General features: G+C 45.6%; 1 protein-coding gene across 1 annotated transcript in view; it reads left to right on the forward strand.

Moving 5' to 3' along the window:
* The window catches only part of TENM1 (teneurin transmembrane protein 1), a 652,843-nt gene that overhangs the window by 597,682 nt on the left and 33,823 nt on the right, over window positions 1–21,338 (forward strand). The window contains exons 23-24 of the mRNA XM_048514741.1: window positions 9,887–10,059; window positions 11,605–11,840. Of these exons, the coding sequence (XP_048370698.1) occupies window positions 9,887–10,059; window positions 11,605–11,840 (409 nt within the window). The remainder of the gene's footprint in view (window positions 1–9,886; window positions 10,060–11,604; window positions 11,841–21,338) is intronic.

Here is a 21,338-nt window from a genome sequence, read left to right on the forward strand (position 1 = left end):
CTCTGCTCTTGCAAATGGCTCTGGACAATACCTGTCCCTGACTGGAAATGTTGCAGCCCCATCTAGTGAGGAAGGCTGGCTATGGACCTTTTTTTTCCAAGCATAGCATAGCAAGCCTTTATTGGCATAGACAACTGTACAACAATAATTAAAAAACGGATTAAAAAGCATATACAATACAGGAAATAAATGTTAGGTCGAAGGAAATCTACTGGCGTTTAGTAATTTCCAGGAGAAAGTCTGCCACTATCATACAGAGAGAAGGATCTGGGTTGTCCAACAAGTAGTGTAATCTAATTAAATCGGGAAGATGTAAAGGAGTAAGATTCACATACTTGGATCTGATTTCCTTGAATCTGAGACAGTGTAGTAATTGGTGGGCCAGAGATTCAACTGAGCCATCGTTACATGGGCACAATCTTTTAGCCTTTTCTTGCTTATTAAATCTGCCATGTAACAAGGCAGAAGGCATAACATTAAACTGTTGGCCTAGTGCACAGCGGAAGGACTAGGTGCCAACTCACCCTTGCTAGAACAGGAGGTAACTGCTTGCAGTATAAGAAAAAGAAACACTCAGACAGTAGATTTAGTTCCAACAGGAATACTTTATCTCTTGTTTCTCAAAGGAACAAAATAACAATAACTATCCACTCTCTACTCTGACAACAATCTGAGCCCGAACCTGAAGGTGAAGGAGAGGTACTGAATTGGGTATGCAGTCTTCTTATATAGTTTTGTCCAGCAAATCATTAGCTAGATGATCTAATCATCCTGGCCTGTGACCTTTTCACTTCTGCTGACTGTTACATGCAGACCCAGACAGAGAGGCTCCGACCTTTACAATTCTGCTGACTGTTACATGCCAATCACTGCAGACCCAGACAGAGAGGCTCCGACCTTTACAATTCTGCTGACTGTTACATTCCAGTCATTCTAGACCAGCATATGACCACCTTGCAATTTTCAATATCCTGACACCCCTTCTCATATCTGGTTGGAATGTTGCCTCATTACATAATATTTACAAACAAAATAATTACAAAACAAAGTCATTCACATTATTTACACTCATTACATAGTTAGTACATCGTCAGTACACAGAGTTATTTATTTCACTCACTTTGTACAGAGTCCTTGCCAAATTGTACATCTGCTAAACCCAAACCAAACACCAAGTCATTATGTTTTTGTATTGGTAATGGCTTTGTTAAGATGTCGGCTATGTTTGCAGATAATTCACAGTACTGCAACTTAATCATATTTGACTGTATCAGTTGTTTTACATTTTGGAATTTCACAGCTACATGTTTAGTACGACTTTTATGTTTTCGTTCTCTGCCATGGCTATACATGTCTGTGAGTCTTCAAAACTGTTATAGGTTGTTCACATTTCTCACCCAGGTCTTTTAGCAACTGCATAACCCATTGTAGCTCATTGCATGCCCTCATTAAGAGCCGTGATACTCTGCCTCAGCAGTTGAAGTGGCAACCGTTGTTTGTTTCCGAGATCTCCAACAAATCGGATGGCTGCCATATTGCATATAATAACCACTCACTGACTTACATCCTGAGTCCTCTGCAAATGAGCTGTCCGCATACACCACTAAGTCCTTGTTGTTTTGGTTAGAAAAGTGTAAACCATAGTTAGCAGTTCCTCTCTCAAGTAACGAATTACTCCTTTTTAGCCCCCTGCCAGTCTTTTCTCAGTAGGTTTTGCAACTGTTCTACTTTAATAAACCTACAGCAAAAGCTATGTCTGGTCTTGTCCAGTTAGGCAATGTGCAGCAGGCTGCCAATTAAGGAACGATATAGGTCTCTATTTCTTCAAATGCTTTATTAAAGTTATCTTGCTTACAAAAATCAGCCACCATTGGGGTTTGTGCCACTTTGGCATCTTGCAGACCAGCTTTTGTATGACACCCTCTATCTTTTGTTTTTGTGTCAGAAACTCATCCTTCTTCAGATTTACTGACTTGAATACCCAGGTATTGCTTTAGATACCCCAAGTCTTTCAGCTTAAAGTGTTTACTCAACTCAGTGTAAAGTTGTTTGATTTGGTTGTCTGTTTTGCAACCACACAGAGATCATCAACACAAATCATCAAAATGATACATTCATCACCAGTACCCCTCTGGTATATATACAGGCATCGGCCACACTTTGGTCAAATTTCATTTCACATAATGCTTTGTGTATGCACCTGTTCCAACATCTGGCTGGACTGTTTCCAGCCCGCATAAAGCTTTGTTGAGCTTATAAACTTTATCAACTTGTTCATACTCATAACCTGGTGCTTGCTTCATGTATATGGTCTCTTGCAAATCTGCATTTAAATAAGCTGTTTCAAAATCAAAGTGCCTCATTTTAAGTCTCTTTGCTCAGCCAGAGCAATCACTAATCTCATGTATTCTGCCTTTGCAGTGGGTGCATAAGTCTGATCATAACTGTCAAACTTTGTTTGAGAGAAGCCTTGTGCAACTAATCTTGCTTTATATTTGCAAGTCCCATCGGGCATAGGTTTACGCCTGTATACCCATCTTGCACCTATGATCGGCTTATCAGTAGGTTTATCAACAATGTTAAACACTTTTAAGTTCACCAAGGATTCAAACTCATTGTCCATAGCCTGATTCCATTTTTTCCTGTTCCTCAGGTGGACATTTCAACATATCATGGAAACCTTGTGGTTCTGTCCCTAATTGGCACACTCTCACTTCTTGTACCATAAACCTTTTTTGGTGGTATGCCTTTATTTGCTCTTTCTGATCTAAGTGCAGGCGCTATTTCTCCAGTTTGCTCACAGCCCCTCTCTCCCTGGCTTCCCTTTCCTGATCACTATCACTGTTCTGTTGTTGCTTTAAGGCTTCCGAGCAGATGTGCGACCTTGAACAGGGAGTGGGGGTTGTGTGCTGTCACTAGGTACTGTGTCATGGCTTACTGGTGGTAAGAACACTTCAGAGTTTTGATGCACATGTTCCCAACCTGTATGCTTCTCAAAGTTGGCACTGCGTGAGATAGCAATTCTTCCATGACCCAATGAAAATCTATAGCCTTTGGTATTCTATGCGATATCCTACAAAACGCAGTCTCTGCCATTTCTTTTGTCCTTTTTTCCGTTGCTGTCTAGGGAATGAGGACGCGAAGCAAAACTCCCAAATATTCTAAGGTGTTTCAGGGAAGGCCTTTTGCCAAACATTCTGAAAAATGGTGTTTCATTGATACTTGAACTCCACAACCTGTTTATTACATGTGTGGCAGCTAAGACAGCCTCTCCCCAGAAATGGAATGGAACCTTGGCATCATTTATCATGCAACTCGCATTGTTTGAAGAATGCCTAGTTCCCTCTCAGCCACGCCATTTTCAGCCGGGCTGAACGGATTTGTTCTCCTGTGGCTAATACCTTTCTGTGTCAGCCATGTTTGGAATTTGTTCCCCATGAACTCACCGCCTCTGTCAGATTGCAGGCAAGCCACCTTGTGAGGGAACCTCCGTTCAATCATTGAGACCCATTCCTTAAACCTTGTAAAGGCTTCATCCTTAGATTTCAACAGCAAGTGTAAGAATATCTGCTATAATCATCAATCAGCAGAAATATATATCGCGGTACCCCTTCTCGCTTGATTGGAAAGGACCAGCTAAGTCTGCATGGACTAGTTCAAATGGTCTTTCCATTTGTCTGTAGCTCTTTTTGGGGATTGGATAGGATTTCACCTTAACCCCACTACAGACTGAACAGTCTAGGAATGCTTTGCAAGGCTTTACACTCAAATCACATACTTTGCCAACTGCTTGATGGTGGCAAAACTTGCATGTCCTAGGACTCTGTGAAGATAGTGCACACAATCATCATGCATAGGCTTATTAGCTAGACTTGAAACATTCATTACATTTTTCATTTTGCCCTTTATCAGTCATAACATTGCCATTTTGTCGCAGAGTGTACCTTTTGCACACTCTATGTCATTCTGCCATACTGTACAACCCTGTCTATCAAATATAGTTTTGTACCCTTGTTCAGCTAAACTTGGGACGCTCAACAAACAAAAATCCAGTCCAGGAACACACAACACATTTTGCAACTTTTTTACCTAGGCATGGTATGTAGGCAGTTCCTTGCAGCGTAACAGCAGCTGGTGATCCATCGGCCAAGCTGACATGCTTCACACTTGCCTTGGACTCCTCAGTCAATAGGTGATGAGCATTTACGACATGCTCTGAGCAGGCAGAGTCCAAGAGCCAGATGGGTTGGTTTCTCTGGACATCGGTTCTCAGCAGTGCCGTCAAGTAGTGCTCCTTCTTTCCTCTTCCCCGTTGTCCTTCCTTTAGCTGGCCCCTTCTTCTCCCCCTTCTGTGGGCATTCTCGGAGAAGATGATTAGTAGAGCCACAACGGAAACAACTCTTGAACTGCATATGACCTTGGACAGTTCAGGGAAAGCTGGGTTTCACTTTTGCCTCTGGAAACAGCAGGCTTCTCTCTGGCTGTGGCTTCAAGGCAAAACTCTCTTTGTTTCTGGGCTCCAGAAGCCGTGCAGTCACATAGTCTAGAGTCAAATCATCTTCCTTTATGCTCTGCATACTATAGACAAAATTGTCCCAGCTGTCATCTAGGGAAGATAGTACAATATAGGCCCTATGCTGTTCAGTGAAAGTCATGCCTCTGTCTTCCATCTCGACTTAATAGTGTAATGCAGCTGTTGGACATGGTTGGCCACATTTTCACCTCCTTTCAGCTTCAAATTGTATAAACGTCTCGTCAAGATTACCTTAAACCAGCAGTCATGCCTGGTACAGGTCCTTCAACACCTTTCCAGCAGTCAGAAGCCTTCTCAGCAGCCCGTAGATAGATGAGCTGGGAGTTTTCCACAGCCAACATTATGGACGCCTTGGCTCTGGCATCTGCCCTCTGCTCTGCTGCTGTGCCTGTGTTCGGTGGGGTGTCAGCTACAGCCCATAAATCTTCACGTAAGAGAAAGCTCTGCATTTTCACACTCCATGCTGAGTAGTTCCCTGCAGTCAGCCGTTCAAAAGGCAAACTGCACATGGTGGATGTCATCGTGTCACACTGCCTCGACACTCTCTAGCTTCAGTGGTTAGGATACTGGGCCCATAACCAAATTGTTGGCCTAGTGCACAGCGGAAGGACTAGGTGCCAACTCACCCTTGCTAGAACAGGAGGTAACTGCTTGCAGTATAAGAAAAAGAAACACTCAGACAGTAGATTTAGTTCCAACAGGAATACTTTATCTCTTGTTTCTCAAAGGAACAAAAATAACAATAACTATCCACTCTCTACTCTGACAACAATCTGAGCCCGAACCTGAAGGTGAAGGAGAGGTACTGAATTGGGTATGCAGTCTTCTTATATAGTTTTGTCCAGCAGATCATTAGCTAGATGATCTAATCATCCTGGCCTGTGACCTTTTCACTTCTGCTGACTGTTACATGCAGACCCAGACAGAGAGGCTCCGACCTTTACAATTCTGCTGACTGTTACATGCCAATCACTGCAGACCCAGACAGAGAGGCTCCGACCTTTACAATTCTGCTGACTGTTACATTCCAGTCATTCTAGACCAGCATATGACCACCTTGCAATTTTCAATATCCTGACATAAACCTGGCGAGCATTATGGCTCTCCTTTGAGCAGGGTTTATTAAGCCATACAGGTAGTGTGCCAAGTGGCCCCGTTCAAATGGGAGAGAAAAATACAGGGGGGAGTACGTTTTCTTGGCTGCGGTGATTAGGTTAGAGAACTCTCTATCCACAGTTGACCTTTTAATTTTCTGGATAGGACAAAGGGCAAAGTGAATCCACTGGCAGTCCAACAGAGGCCATTTTTTCTTCAATTATGGAAAACCAGGGGTTGGAATGGGTGTCAGAGAGCAGACGGTGGACCCGGGAATTACAGTCCGAGAGAAAATGGATTCGCAGCCAGAATCTAAAAGCCCTCAGCCAAGCGGCTGCTGGCTATGGACCTAAAAGTCACACATACAGATGTTTCGAATAGTTCGAGCAGGGATGCATCCGCACCCCACTGGATATTGCACCACCCCAGTCATCCACAACCTGACCGCTTCGTCCATGCTGGAAATTTCAGTTGTAAATGGCTGCTGTGGCACATCAACACAACAAAATCCAGCAGTGAGTAGACAGCAGCCTACGATGACCTCTTGGAGAGGAGAGCCCACATTAGCTGAGATGATGTAATTGTTTTATTGACCTTCTTAAAGTGTCTTCTTCCCACTTTTTGGGACCATTCACATGTGTTTGGAAATCTATTTTAAACATCACAAAACATAATCCGCCCCCAAATCAGGTGGTTCTTCCCCATCTTGGAAAATCAGTTCTCTGGCAGCCAGGTCTACCCATTCCTTTCAATCATGGGTATCCAGCTCTCTGGAAGGCTAATCTACCCACTGTGAAGAAGACTTGGAAGATGTCTACCCATTGCTTCTTAATGGTGGGTAGGCCAGACCTCTGAGTGGCAGTGGCTTCCTGCTTTGCAAAGGGGTGGCCGGGGCACCACTTGGCAAGTAGCGCCTGGGGCACACACCCCACCCTAAATTTGCCCCACCCTAAATACATCAGAGACAGAACATCTGCTTGGCAAACAAGAGATCTCAGTTTCAATCCCTAGCATCGCCAGTAGAAAAGACCAGGCAGTAGATGCTGTGAAAGATCCTGTCTGAGATCTTGGTGAGCAGGGGTCTGCAACCTGTGGCTCTCCAGATGTTCATAGACTACAATTCCCATCAGCCTTCTGGCAGGGGCTGATGGCAATTGTAGTCCATGAACATCTGGAGAGCCACAGGTTGCAGACTCCTGGACTAGGCAATACTTACCTTGATAGACCAAGGGTTTGATGCTGTATGAAACATCTCCAGATGAACTGATCTGGAGATCAGGTTCACATGAACCTCCCTTTCAGCTGTATCACCTCACAGTCCAACTAGGAAAAACATGCACAGCCAGCCACCTGGATTCCCTTGTAATTACACATCCAGGGCTCCCATTCCTCCATTATTATCTGCTGTGCTACTCTCATAGTGGACAGCTTCATACAGAAGGGGTAATCCATGCATACCCAAGTCCTCAAGGCGGGATGCAGTGTCGCTCACACGACGGCTGAAGTATTTTGAGCATTTAAACATCTTCAAGGGATAAAATGTCAACAGAAACGCACCAAACTGATTATTCAGGAGCTTTGTTTCACATTTCTTTCCTGGGCACAGAGTGACCTCTTGTGGTTTGCGTGATGCATTGCCTCCGAGAAAAGTAAAGAACCACATAAAAAATCTTTATACTTTGTGCTATTAGACTCCTCGATCAATGAATTCTGCCCACATTGGTTGGTTCTTTCTTTCCATTATTGATAGGCCACCTTTGCAACAACTTGCCCAAGGGAAAGCGTAAAGCAAAACATTACCCATAAAGCCATATTGAAAGAGCAATGGCAGCATTTTAAAATCTCGTCAACATGAGCAGAAACAAAACAGAGGAGAGCTTGTTTCAGGGGTACAGTGAACTAAACAGCCTTCAGTACTTGAAAGTTCTTGAAAGTTCTCAAGCTGTTCGAAGCTTGCTTGAGAGACTACTATGTAATCTATAATACTATTACCACGTATTGATACGTGGGTATAGTCACCTGAGGTTGCATACCGGGCTAAGCCATTTAAGTGTATTAAGCCAAACTGAGAGCAAAATTTTACAAAGTCAGCCCCCGCTGCGTTAGAAGATCTTTTGATGTTCTGGTTAAGGAAAAATACCATGGGCAGTTCTCTATGTCCAACCCTACCAACTTCTGGAGGCAGTGCTCATCTTTACCCACTCTAGCATTAAGGTCTCCTGCTACCAACCATTCGTCGCATGTATTAGAAAGTTGTAAAGTTTGTAGATATTCGGTGATTTTATGCCACTGCAATTCCCTTGTCTTGTTGATGGAGCTAGGGGGAAGGTGGGCGTTAATCATTATGAGACTGCGGCTTTCCCCTGTTACCTTTACTGCGTGTGCCAAGTGTTCACAGTCAAAACATCAGTAAATAAAGCCTTCTGTAAACAGCAGAGGTAGTAAGAAAGGTTGGCAGGTCGATGGGACTTGTATAACTTAGGATCCACTACTGAGGAGATCCCACTCCAACTAAAGATGAACCGGAATCTTCTTTCTTGTTTCTGGTTTGATTTTATGTGTCGTTATTGTCTTTGCTTTTGGCTTGCCTGGTGTTCTTCACTGTCCTTTTCGGTTCATGTGTTTCTTTGTATGCCATTTTGACTTAATTCTGCATTTCGTACTCTTTTCATAAGATGTGTGCTCTTTATATGCTTTTGATACCAAGATGGCATGGAACGAGGGCATGACATTGAATTGAACAGGGAGAGTTCAGTGCAAGGAAAGACAAACTGGTACACTAATAAAGGCTTTCAGGGACCATGTCTCACTGGGGCAAACAAAGCTGAAATGAAGACGGTTGAATTGCATCCAACAGCATTTGAAATTCAATGTCATCTTGGTCTTCATCAAATTTTACTTCACAAAAGGAAGGGATGTGGGAAGCAGCCTCAGGTTTCCGGGATGCAGGAAGAGGTTCATGCTTGCAGCCTGTCCTAAGATCTCTTTTGCCCAGGGTTGTGTAGGATTTTAGAGAAATCATCAGTATCAAATTAGTCCCAGAAGCAAACAAGTGGTAGCTCTCCAGAATAGAAGTAGACTATTCCTGCTGCCCATTTGGGGATATGGCAGCATTCTGTACTATTTGAAACTTCAAGGTCATTTTCAAAGGCAACTCCTTGCACAGTGCAATGAGTAATCTAGGCTAGAAGAAGAAGAGCTGGTTTTCTCTACCATTAAGGAGTCTCAATGTGGCTTACAAACTCCTTCCCTTATCCTCCCTACAACACTTTGTGAGGTAGGTGGGGCTGAAAGAGTTCTGTGACTCGCCCAACATCACCAAGCATACTTGCTGTGGAGGAGTGGGGAATCAAACCCAATTCTTCACATCAGAGTCCACTGCAGCTGACTACTATACCACACTGGCTCTGAGGTTACCAGAATGAATATGGTATGAATACCAGACCTTGAGGAGGGCTTGCAGGAAACTGTAATGATAAATTTTATTTGGAGTTAGTTATCTCATCAGCTGGTCCTTCAAATGCAGTGGTCCAAAAATACTCCTCTACTGTGGACCGCTCCTTCAGAGAGAAGTGAAGAACACCATCTAGACCCTTGTATCTACCCCCAGAAGGATCTATCAATCTATCAAATAGATAGGGGTATCATTGGCATCATTACTGATGACACCACACTGCAAAGCTTGGGAGAGTATCACTTATTAATTGAATGTACACAGTGAACAGCATTGCGGACAAGGTGGAGCTTTCCATGGTGCTGAATCCGCTTTTTAGGCACCCAACTAGGTCAGAGAGAAAATTCCAAAGTGCTGTCCCTGCCCACCAAGCCAGACAGGTGATTTGAAAGGAAACCTGATACAAGGGGCAAAGGACCCAAGAGAGTCACTCTCCTCCGGTCTACCCCTGGATACAGATTATCTACCCAGCCGCTAGTGCAGTTTCCATCCTGAACTCAAACTGATGCAGAAGGTCAGGATCCTCCAAGAGTTAGTCATACTTGCCAATATATGACAAGTATGAAACCTATTTATTATCAACTATATTAGTCCAGAAAATCTAAACACTCACTATCATTCTAGAATGAAAAGAACCAGAGTCAACATCCATGCTGATTTGGGAATAACTAATGGTTATTCGAATCCTCTTTTGTTTGTGTTAACAGTGGCATTCAATATTTAAAACATATGTCCAACATCTTACATTTTGCATTGGATTTGTCTGCATTGCTGATCTTTTCTACGGTGGTTTATTTTACCAGGTATGATTCCGACGGTCATTTAACCAATGCAACATTTCCAACCGGTGAGGTCAGCAGTTTCCATAGCGACGTCGAAAAACTGATGAAAGTTGAACTCGACACTTCAAACCGGGAAAATGTGATCACGGCTACAAACTTTTCCGCTACCTCGACTATTTACACACTAAAGCAAGGTAGTTAAAAGAACATCTGTCTTCGCTGTGTTTGAAAGTCTGATCTCTCGCAGTTTTTGTTTGCTGAGGGTGTTGAGCAGAGCTCTGCCCATCTGTTTTCCGTGGCGTTTAATGCTAGTTCCTACTTGATGTTTGTAAAGCTGATAGGGATGAACGGATTGGTCTGGTTGCGATTGATGGGACGGCAGCCAGTCCTGAGAGTCTCCAACACCCCCAGCTGTTGCTTTTATCTTAACGTTTGGGCACAATCTGTCCAAAGTTAAGCATGTGTTGGTATCGTTGATCTTAATGGGGGGGGGATTTAAGAACATAACCTACCACTAAAACCATCTCCTTTCTGAAGAGTTGGAAGGTAGCCAGTGTGGCACCAGTTTTTAAAAAGGGAACCAGGGGGTTTACAGCCCAATCCAGGACCCCTGGTCGCAGGGTACAGCGCTGCTATAGAGCCACCCTGCTGCTTCCCGAAGGGCCTCTTGGTGGTGTGGGGAGGCATGGAAAACAGCCAGGTGACAGCTCAGAGGCATGGAACGCAGCCAGGCTTTTTGGCGGGAAAGATAAAACATTTCAAGTATGATTGCACTGTGAGGGAAGCCAGGCTAGAAACATTTCAGCAGGGGGGAAAAGCTGTGAAAGAGTTTTCAAAAACAACAGAGAAAAAGTATTTTAGAAACATTTCCAAAACGGTGTGTGTGGGGGGGGGGTGGGGGTGGGTGGGTGTGGGTACAGTATTCCATGGTGGAAACATTTTATTTCCCACTGAGGCAGGTAATGGCAAACCACCTTCAAAGTTCTCGTGCCTTGAAAATTCCACTAGGGTCACCATAAGTCAGACATGATTCGATGACATCAGACTATTTCTCCTTAACAGCTGGGCCATATGGGTCAAGTGGAACTCCTGGGCCACCCACCGCTGCGGCGCTCCACCCCCCAGCCTCCATGCAGCAAATTCTACATTTTAATCACTTGCTGTATAAAGAAGTTCTGTGTGTGTGTGTGTGTGTGTGTGTCTGTCTGTCTGTCTGTCTGTCTGTCTGTCTGTCTGTCTGTCTGTCTGTCTGTCCTGATTTTACTTCCCGTCAGCCCCATTTGATGCACTTGAGTTCAACTATTTTGGGGGAGAGAGAAAAAGTTCCCTCTACTCTCTTTACTTTGTGCATAATTTTGCATATATCCATCTTGTCGTCCCGCCCCACTTAGTTACCTCCAGGCATCTGTTATTTGAGGATCCCAGCAGCACCCTACAGCTTGTAAATGTGAAGTATCCAAAAATACTAACCTTAAAGTTAACCTTTTGAAAACGATCTGAAAATGGAAGGCCTTTATCCAAAGTTTGGTGCATCTCTAATACTTGTCAATATGGGCTGCAGGCATAATGAGACTATATCTGTAAGGCCTACAGATTTTTGTTGTTACGAAAACACACAGGTGTTGGCTGTGCCTCCAGCCATGCAAACTTCAGATTAGTGCGACCTTTACAGACATAACATTTGCTTCATAAGCTGGGGAGCTGAACTCTCTCCCGCCCCTTCTTTTGTTTACGGACAGAGAACACTCAGAATATCTATCGGGTCAGTCCAGACGGGTCTCTGAGAGTCACCTTTGCCAGCGGAATGGAGGTCACCCTCAACACTGAGCCGCATATCCTGGCAGGCGTTGCCAACCCAACTTTAGGAAAATGCAATGTCTCTCTGCCAGGGGAGCATAACTCCAACCTTATTGAGTGGCGGCAAAGGAAAGAACAGACCAAGGGCAGCATCTCGGCATTCGAGAGACGGTTACGGGTAAGAACTTCTCCTCCTCCTTCTTCTCCTCCTTCTTTTCCTTTCCTTCTTTTCCTTCTTCTTCCTCTTCTTTCTCCTCCTTCTCTTGTTCTTGTTCTTCTTCTAGTCCAGTGTTTATTCAGAGCAGCTTAATGTCTAGCTAGACAAGATGCAGGGAAATAACTTTCCAAATAAACCCTCCTGGTAACATTCTATGACTTATTTGGGCAGTTCAGAATGAAAATGGTATGATGCATTGTTCCGTCCTTCGTTTCTCTTTTTTTCTCTCTTTTTCTCTTTATAAGACAGTGATGGCGAACCTTTTTGAGACTGAGTGCCCAAATTGCAACCCAAACCCCACTTTATTTATCGCAAAGTGCCAACCCAACAATTTAATCTGAATGCTGAGGTTTTAGTTTAGAAAAAAACGGGTGGCTCCCTCTTCCTCCGCCCCACCCGCTTGAGCAGGGGCCAGCCTGCTCTAGCCTCCAGCAAGTCCCACGCACGCACCGCTCTGTGCCTCCCTAGCATCTCTGCCTCCTCTGCGCGCCCCCCCCCCCCGGCATCAGCCACGTGGAGCACAGGCACCAGGCCTGCCAGCCGAGTCCTCCCTGCTCACCACGGTGCGCGCATGTTGTGCTCGGTGGCCCAGGCCAGCCTAGATGTGTGTGTATGGGGGGGTGATTTTCCACCCCCCCCCACATGACGAACTCTCTGTGTGCGTGCCCACAGAGAGGGCTCCAAGTGCCACCTCTGGCACCCGTGCCATAGGTTCGCCATCCCTGTTATAAGATAACAGTAGTGTGTGTGGAGTGTTGGGGGGGTGGCTACTAGGGGAAGGGGGCGCTACCGGGAAATGTGGTGGGGCGTGGAGCGTGGGAGCGTGGAGTGTGGGGGCGGGGTACATGTCCACTCACTCATGTATCCCCTTCACTCTTAAATCAGATCCTCATTCAACTTCTGGGGCGATTCCAAGTTTAGATGCCAATCTTCATCCATACTGTTTATCTCAGCCCCTGGACTTGTATTTAACCAAAGTATTAATAAACTCTTATGGCAGGTGGTCAGTTTAATTAACAGGCTTGTTTAAGGCCATCAATAACTTGCTGGGGAAAAAAATGCTTCAGGAAATCTGTTTTCCATTTGACAGAAATACTCCTTTGGGACACGGTGATCAGCACGGTGAATATTTAGCATCCAGCCTAATGATCTACCAGCAGCAAAGCACTGACGCGGCGATTATTGTAGGGAAGGCAAAGACCTGCCACATTTGATGAACGGGAAAGGGACGCGATGGTGCATTTTGCCCCCGGTCTGTGGTTGCCAACAGGCCTTGAGAAAAAGTCCTGCAGCTTTAATAAAAGCTTAAATGCGCGGAAAGAAGCAACTGGCACTTTTCAAGGCATGAAGGCAATCTCGTTAACAGCTCAATCTCATTAGCAGCCCAGGGAGCGGCAGTGGCGTAGTGGTTAAGAGCAGGTGCGCTCTAATCTGGAGGAACCGGGTTTGGTTCCCCGCTGTGCCGCATGAGCTGTGGAGGCTTATCTGGGGAATTCAGATTAGCCTGTGCGCTCTCAACACATGCCAGCTGGAGTGACCTTGGGCTAGTCACAGTTCTTCTGAGCTCTCTCAGCCCCACCTATCTCATGGGGTGTTTGTTGTTGGGGGGAAAGGGCAAGGAGATTGTAAGCCCCTTTGAGTCTCCTTACAGGAGTGAAAGGGGGATATAAATCCAACTCTTCTTCTTCTACTTCTTCAATCCAGAGATGTTGAGCAGTGTGGGGACAGCACCACTTGAGCGCCATTCCACCCAGTCCAAAGGGTTTTTTTGGTTTTAAAAATCCTACCTGAAACTCATTTTAAAGGGAGAATAGAGATATCCTGTGAAAATCTTGGCTTTATCTCCATCAACAGCCCCACTGGTGTATGGGAGCTGAGAGGGTTCTGGAAGCTAAGTTTGACCCCACCCCTGGCATGCTCCTGGGATGCCCGCATAGCTCTGGGCAATGTGGGTGTGCTGGCAGGGAACTGGGTGCCACAGATGGGCATTCCAGGGCCCTGCTACAGCCAGGGGCTGATGAGTTTGCCCCTCTCCTGGCGCAAATGCCCTGCAGAGGGCAAATGCACCAGTGTAAGTTTGCACAACCTCCAGAGAAGGAATCCTCCCCCGCGCCCCGGATTGCGCTGTAAGTCTCCATTAAAAGGATATGACATTTTTTCTCCAGACAGTTTGTTTGTTTGTTTGTTTGTTTGTTTATTATATTTATTTATTATATTTATATACCGCCCTCCCCAAAGGCTCAGGGCGGTGTCCATCAACACTAAAACAATTTAAAACATCAAATACATAATTTACAATAAAATAATATATAAAATACTAACTACAGATGGCTGTACTATACTATAAAATACTAAGATGGCTGTACTATACTATAAAATACTAAGTTGGCAACCATACTCCATTTTCAATAGGATCGAGAAGAGAAAAAACCCTCTTTGATCTGGTTTCAAATGGTAGGGAGGGAGATGAAATTTATTGCATAAGTCCAAAAGCCATAACTATATAACAAAAACAATCGCCGAGGCAGTAATAAATGTAGCAATAAAAGAAAACGCAGCAAGGTTACAAACAGTTTCAAAATGGCCAAGACCAGGACATAGCATCCATTACAGCCCGTTAATCACCAGGCAGAGAATCTAGCAGGAATCTTCTTAAACGGCCAAGGCGTACAGTGACATCATACAGCTGGCATAGTGATCCTCGTAAGATAAAAGCTGAATTATTTTGTCTGCCACTGAAAATGACTGAAATGTTGTCTGGCAGCTAAAATGACTGCAAGAAACTTGGCCCTGGGAATCGAATAAAGGCTACAAAATGGGATATTGCGAGGAAGATATTTCAGTTCCAAGTTTCCCCTCAAGCACATTTTTTGAAAATTGGAGCCTTCAGGGGCTTATCTACTTAAATTACAATTATATGTTTGCTTAACCATCCGACTTGTTAATTGCAACTAGCCCACGTGTGCCTCTTTTTCCTCTTCCCTTCTCCTCCCCTTTTTCTCTCCTCCCCTTTTCCTCTCCTAATAATGGCCCTTTCCCCACTTACCTTAAGCCCCGCGCTACTTTCCTAAAGAGCGCAGGGTCGTGGGGAAGCCGGGGTGCGTGCCAGGAATTGCGCGCGCTGGAAATTGCGTAAGTGGGGAAAGGGCCATTGTGTCTCTTGTTGCTCTCGCTCTTGCTCAGTGTAACACTGCTGGAAAAGTTAACTGGTTGAAGTGGAGTTGGCGAGGTGCGACGGGAAAGTGTTTTTGGTGCCTCTGGTGGGCGCGGGCGAGTTTGTCGCCATTTCAATGGCACGCACTCTTCAAGGGTCTCTCGTCCTAGCAGAGAGTTAGTTGTAAGATCCAGCAGCTTTGCGGTTCTTTCGAGCGATTATGAGATTGGCTTGAGTGCGGGAAAGGGCAAGATGACTCACGGGTGGGTCAAAATCACATGCCTTTGGGGACAATGTCTTTAGGTTTATTTGGAAAAGGGGAAACCCGCCTCCCCACCCCATTTTTTTGGCAGCCTCTCTCCTCCCGTTGAAGCAATGCTTTCTCTAGTTCATGACCGGTCCCCATTATGGATCATGCATGGGGAATAAGACATTCAGTTATTTCATTCCTCGATGGAGAGTAGAAACAGCTATTAATCATCCTCAGCAAGCTGGAATGGGACTCTATTTAAGGTGATTAAAATGGCCTGTATGAAACAGAAAGGTGGAGGGCGAGATGCAACAACAAGGATACAGTTGCAATTTTTCTGCCTTTTTCCCCACGCCCAATTTATTTCGCATTAATTAGATGCTGCTTTATAAGGACTGGTAGCTCCACTGTGGAACTGTGGCCTCAGTTGAAATTGAATCAGCTTCAATGTATTGTCGAAGGCTTTCACGGCCAGAATCACTGGGGTGCTGTGTGGTTTCCGGGCTGTATGGCCGTGTTCTAGCAGCATTCTCTCCTGACGTTTCGCCTGCATCTGTGGCTGGCATCTTCAGAGGATCTGATAGTAGGAAAGGAAAGCAAGTGGAGTATATATGCCTGTGAGTAAAGGTCAATAGGTGAGGGCACATCTGGTCATTGACTGTAAATAAAGTCTTCTTCTTCAATAGGTGAGGGCATCTGAATAGGAGTGGCCTGGCAAGTGAGTAACAATGAAGTTGTTATGCCAGCCACAGATGCAGGCGAAACGTCAGGAGAGAATGCTGCTAGAACACGGCCATACAGCCCGGAAACCACACAGCAACCCAGTGAATCAGCTTCATGTAGCTGCTGCTTAACCCCTATTGTTTGGTGCCAACAAATGGCAGGATATGGGCAGTGGCGTATCTGCCAGAGGGACTTGGGGGGACAATTGACCCCAGGCGCCACCCATTAGATCTCATGGGGGGGCCCCAGTGGGCCATGGCAGGCTCCCAGCTGGGCTGCTCCTTCAGGAGCAACCAGACCTGGAGCCTGCCATGGGCCCGCCGGGCGCCCCTCGACACAGCTTGGCGGGCGCCCCCACAAAGCTGCCCAGGACTGCCGCCACCCTCCTCTGCCGGCTAAGGTATGTGGGGCGCAGGGGATGGGGCTATGGGGTGGTGGTGTTATTTTCCCCCAATACTCCTCTGGATATGGGTACAGGGGCACTGACAATGATTAAAATGGTTCTTCTCTTATACATAATGTTGTTCCAATAAAAATCTTCTTAGTTACTTTCATGACAAAAGTCATAAGCAGCGAGCCATCACACATTAAAGGGAAAACCTAAGGTTTATCATCTGTGTTACAGCATCATCAATAAAAATCTGTTGGTGCCGGCAACCTTTCTGACAGAGGTCCGGATTGGCAGGCTGTGTAGAAAAACAGGAATCTAGCCCATCGGGCCCTGGTGGTTTCTGATCCTGGAAGGATATTGGGAACTATTTCAGTGTAGAGGCAGTTATATGAAAACTGCACTGATCATGTTATATTGGGGAGCTGAAATTCTTATAGGTTTTAGTTGGTTTGATTCCTGCAGACCGAAACCTATATAGTAATACAAAAAGGTCATGGAAAAAAGAGAAATACCAATTTCTGGTTAACTAATTTATTGGAAATGTGTTAGAATATAAAAGTTACCATGGGTTTTATAGCCTGTGAAATATCTAATCCTTGCTTGATTTCTCGCCTCCCCAATCTGCTATAAAAATAAAGTCAAAATCAAATTTCCTTCATAGCCACATAAATCCTCTGGATTTTTGTGATGCACCGTGCTACTGAGGCTACCCGCTCAGCAAATCCATCAGCCAGCAACTCCATCTGGGGGAGTCTGTTACGCAGCTTCCTCACTCTGAAAAGCATTTAAATGATGCATCCTCATTGACTGTGCCTGTAAAGGAGAAATGCCTCACCATCACCGACTGCCAGATCTGAGTGCAACACGAAAAAGGGCCCTTCCGCATGTGCAGAACAGTGTACTTTCAATCCACTCTCACAATTGTTTGCAAGTGGATTTGGCTATTCCGCACAGCTGCAAAGTGCATTGAAAGTGGATCGAGATACCAAGCTGAGTGAAACTGGGCATTCATTTCCCTTCTCCTGCCTCTTTCGTCTTGAAGACAAAAGAAACAATCAAGCAAAAGGGTGATGGAGGAAAGATTATTGGACACAACCAGACGGGAATGGTTTAACTGGCTCAGCTCCAGTTGCCTTGCAGCTTCTCCTCCCCTTTTCTTCCTAGGCAATACCGCCCAAAGAACTGCTGGCACATTGTCCCTTAAATCTCCACAAAGAAAAGGGCTAAAGAGTTATAGAGTGGTCCTAAGAACACTTTCATGGGAATGAGCCCTATTGAATAGAGCTGAGTTGGATTTTGTATTGAGTAGGAATTAGCAGGGGGTATCATACTGTAGGGGGCATTGTTTTCATGTGTCCTCAAAAGCTGTGGATTTGCAGGTAGGTTTTGTATTCAGCATAGCCTTACACATGCCCATTTCTCTTAACCTCACATGAGGATAATAATATTCTTCTACCATAAGGGTTACAGAAGCATACTTAAGTGAAATACTTGGAACTTGAAAATTACCACTAAGCACAATTTAGCTCTGGCAGACAACTTGGGACACATAATTTAGCTAAGAATCATCTTACAGCAGTGAATAATGCATACAATCCTGAATTTCATCATATCACTAATAACGGTGCACTTTAGGAAGTAGTCGTGGCCTTATCTCTTAATTGGTTACTATCCTCTTCATTTACTACTTTCTATCTTGCTGTAGATAGACTCTAATGGTCTCCAAACAGCCACTAAGTAAAAGCATGTATCCATGCCAAAAGCATATTAGCAAAGTTTCACTTCTTACTCACCTGGCGAAGTCATTTTGTAATTTGACAAAGTGTGTGTTTAAAATGGCAAATGTCATTTGTTAACCATATGTGGTTCAAGCTCAGCTCAGGGGGTGCACTTTATTTAACCATCAGTAGAAGTTACCGCAATCTCTCGGAGCGTTATAGTTTTTATAAACGGCTGGCATTAAACTTGGAAGCACATGTATCTAAACATGTAGCAACGTGAGCTGAAGAGCAAACTCCTGCTTTCAAAAATGGTTTATGTCTAAATATAGGGAAGGACACATTCTACCTTGCGTGAAATCACACCTGGGTAGTAATTAGAGGCATTAAACATTCTGGGCCCAATCTGCAGGGCGGAGAGTACCTCAAATGCCATTGAAAGCAGTGGAATTTAATAGCTTTTCTGCCTGCCTAAGACCAGCTGAATCCATTAGTACTTGGTCGCGGCTCCTTGTTTTTTGCGGATTGCATTCATTGAGTAAACATTCATTTTACCTATGTGAAAACCCCCATTCCTGGTCAGAGTTCAACATGTGCAGACACTGTATGCATTGCAGAGGCATACATCAGATTAAGGACAAAATAGGCTTTAAAAATGGTAGAACTCTTCTTATGGGGACACTATAAGAGTTTTGGGAGCCTGTGTGATGATGATGATGATGATGATGATGATGATGATGATGATGATGATGATGATGATGATGATGATGAAGAAGAAGAAGAAGAAGAAGAAGAAGAAGAAGAAGAAGAAGAAGAAGAAGAAGAAGAAGAAGAAGAAGAAGAAGAAGAAGAAGAAGAAGAAGAAGAAGAAGAAGAAGAAGATTTGGATTTATATCCCCCATTTCTCTCCTTTCCCTTCCCCCCTCACAACAAACACCCTGTGAGGTAGGTGGGGCTGAGAGAGCTCAGAAGAACTTTGTCTAGCCCAAGGTCACCCAACTGGCGTGTGTTGGAGTGCACAGGCTAATCTGAATTCCCCAGATAAGCCTCCACAGGTCAGGCAGCAGAGCAGGGAATCAAACCCGGTTCCTCCAGATTAGAGTACACCTGCTCTTAACCACTATGCCACTGCTGCTCCTATTGGTTAAGAGCAGGGGACTCTAATCTGGAGAACCGAGTTTGATTCCCTGTTTCTTCACAATGAAGCCGGCTGTGTGACCCTGGGCCATTCAGAAGTCTCTCATCCCATGCGGAGGCAAGCAGTGGCAAACCACCTCCAAATCTTTTTTTTGCCCTCAGAACCCTATGGGGTTGCCATAAGTCATTTCCCACCATCGTAAGAGCCACACCTCCGCATTTCACAAAGGAATCAGTGGTCACCTCTGCCTAACCCTGCGCAATGTACAGATGAAGATATTCATAACTTAAGTTGCAAACCCACCGAAAAACCTCAGCCATCCCTTTTGGAGCAGAGCTGAATTGAGCCAAAGAAGCCAACCAGTTCTTCTTGGGTAGTTTGCCAATTAACAGGCCTTTGTGTCAGTCATCACTCTAACCAGGGGCAACCTTAGACAAGGGGCATCTGGAGTGGCCCCGTAGGCTGGGCGGAGCCTAACTGCTTTCAGCCTCACCTCATGGACCAAGGAGGGAAACGGGGAGAGCAGGCTGCTGCCACCATGACCCCCTCCCCTGCTGGCTCTCAGGCATCTGGCTGGGTTGCAGCTGTGCCTGCCCACCTGCTTAGCAGCTACCTCTGCAGCATTACCACATCACCAATCCCCTCAGCAGCTGGCTCAGTGGCTCCCCTTTCTTTGGCCTTGGGTTGTCCAGATGAGGGGGGGAGGTGCAGTCATTCAGGGACCCCATCCTTTTGCCCAGGCCCCCAGAATCACTAAGACTACCCCTGATCAGTGAAACTGTATGGGAAGTAAAGGTTCAAACTCCGTCTTCCCTCCCTGCATTGTCCTAATCCAGATCACACCTCTACACACTCGCAATATGCCTTGGAAAGCCAAATGGAAGCCACACCTGTGATCTCTGCCACCTCTGTGTTCTCACTGAAGGGACTTTTTGACCGATCATTCTTAGAACCGTTAGACCCTCTCTTTCCTTCGAGTACGTGGGAGGGAGAGGTAATCCACTGTGCAAGCACTGGGCCATTACTCACCATGGGGTGGCATCACATCAGAGGTGGGATCCTGCAGGTTCTCACAGGTTCCCGAGAGTAGGTTACTGATTATTTGTGTGTGCCGAGAGGGGGTTACTAATTGGTGATTTTGCCACGTGATTTTTGCCTTAGTTACGCCCCTCCTCTCAGCAGTAGCGTGCAGAACTTGAAGCAGTCTAGCAGGAGGTGCACCGGCGTGCGTGGCAGCCTGCGCCTGCGTGCATTCGTTTCCCACCCAAGGACCGGCGCAGTGGCTGCATCCTTGCCACAGCCCCGCCCAGGAATGCCCAACCCCCAGAATGCCCGGCCACACCCCCGTCATGCCCCACCCAGCCCCATTGGCGCTACGCCACAGTTTGAATCCCACCACCATGGGAACCTGTTACTAAAATTTTTGGATCCCACCACTGCATCACATCATGAGATTTGCTAGTCAGACTATTTGTATGGGTTTGTTTGCCATTGCCATCCCCGGTTATCTACACTTTCCTCCCATTAAGTTGCATCCTCATTTTACCGACCTCAGGAGGATGGGAGGCTGAGTCAACCTTGAGGCAGTTGCTTGAAGGATCAAGCTCTGGTTGTGAGCAGAACTTTGACTGCAGCACCACAGCTTACCATGGGACTCAGGGCCTTTCCCCACTTACCCCGGCACTCCCCACGAGAGGGGCGGCGACAGCACAGCTGTCCCAACGCTGCCGCTGTCACGCCCCCTCAGCGCGAGGCATCCCTGGTGCTCTTGCAAAGGGCGCCTTTTGATGGGGACGCCTGGGGAAGCGTCGTGGGGATGCCTGGGGGACGCGCCAGGGATGGTGCGCACTGGGAATTGCGTGCAGCGATGGCGGCCGAGGGAAAAGTGGGGAAAGGCCCTCAGTTACCCAAATTAGTGGGGTCTGTCTTGTTTTAGGTTGGTGATTTAGTGGGAACAGACTGTGAGAGGAGGTAACTGGGATCTTTCCCACCCATATTTTACCGGGGTTTTTTTCTTTTTAAGAAAGCCACAGGAAACCAGAGTTTAAGTGAAGTGTGACAATTTTATTAAAGAGCAAAAACAGT

Source organism: Sphaerodactylus townsendi, linkage group LG13 (genome assembly GCF_021028975.2).
Source record: "Sphaerodactylus townsendi isolate TG3544 linkage group LG13, MPM_Stown_v2.3, whole genome shotgun sequence".
NCBI classification, from domain to species: Eukaryota; Metazoa; Chordata; class Lepidosauria; order Squamata; family Sphaerodactylidae; genus Sphaerodactylus; species Sphaerodactylus townsendi.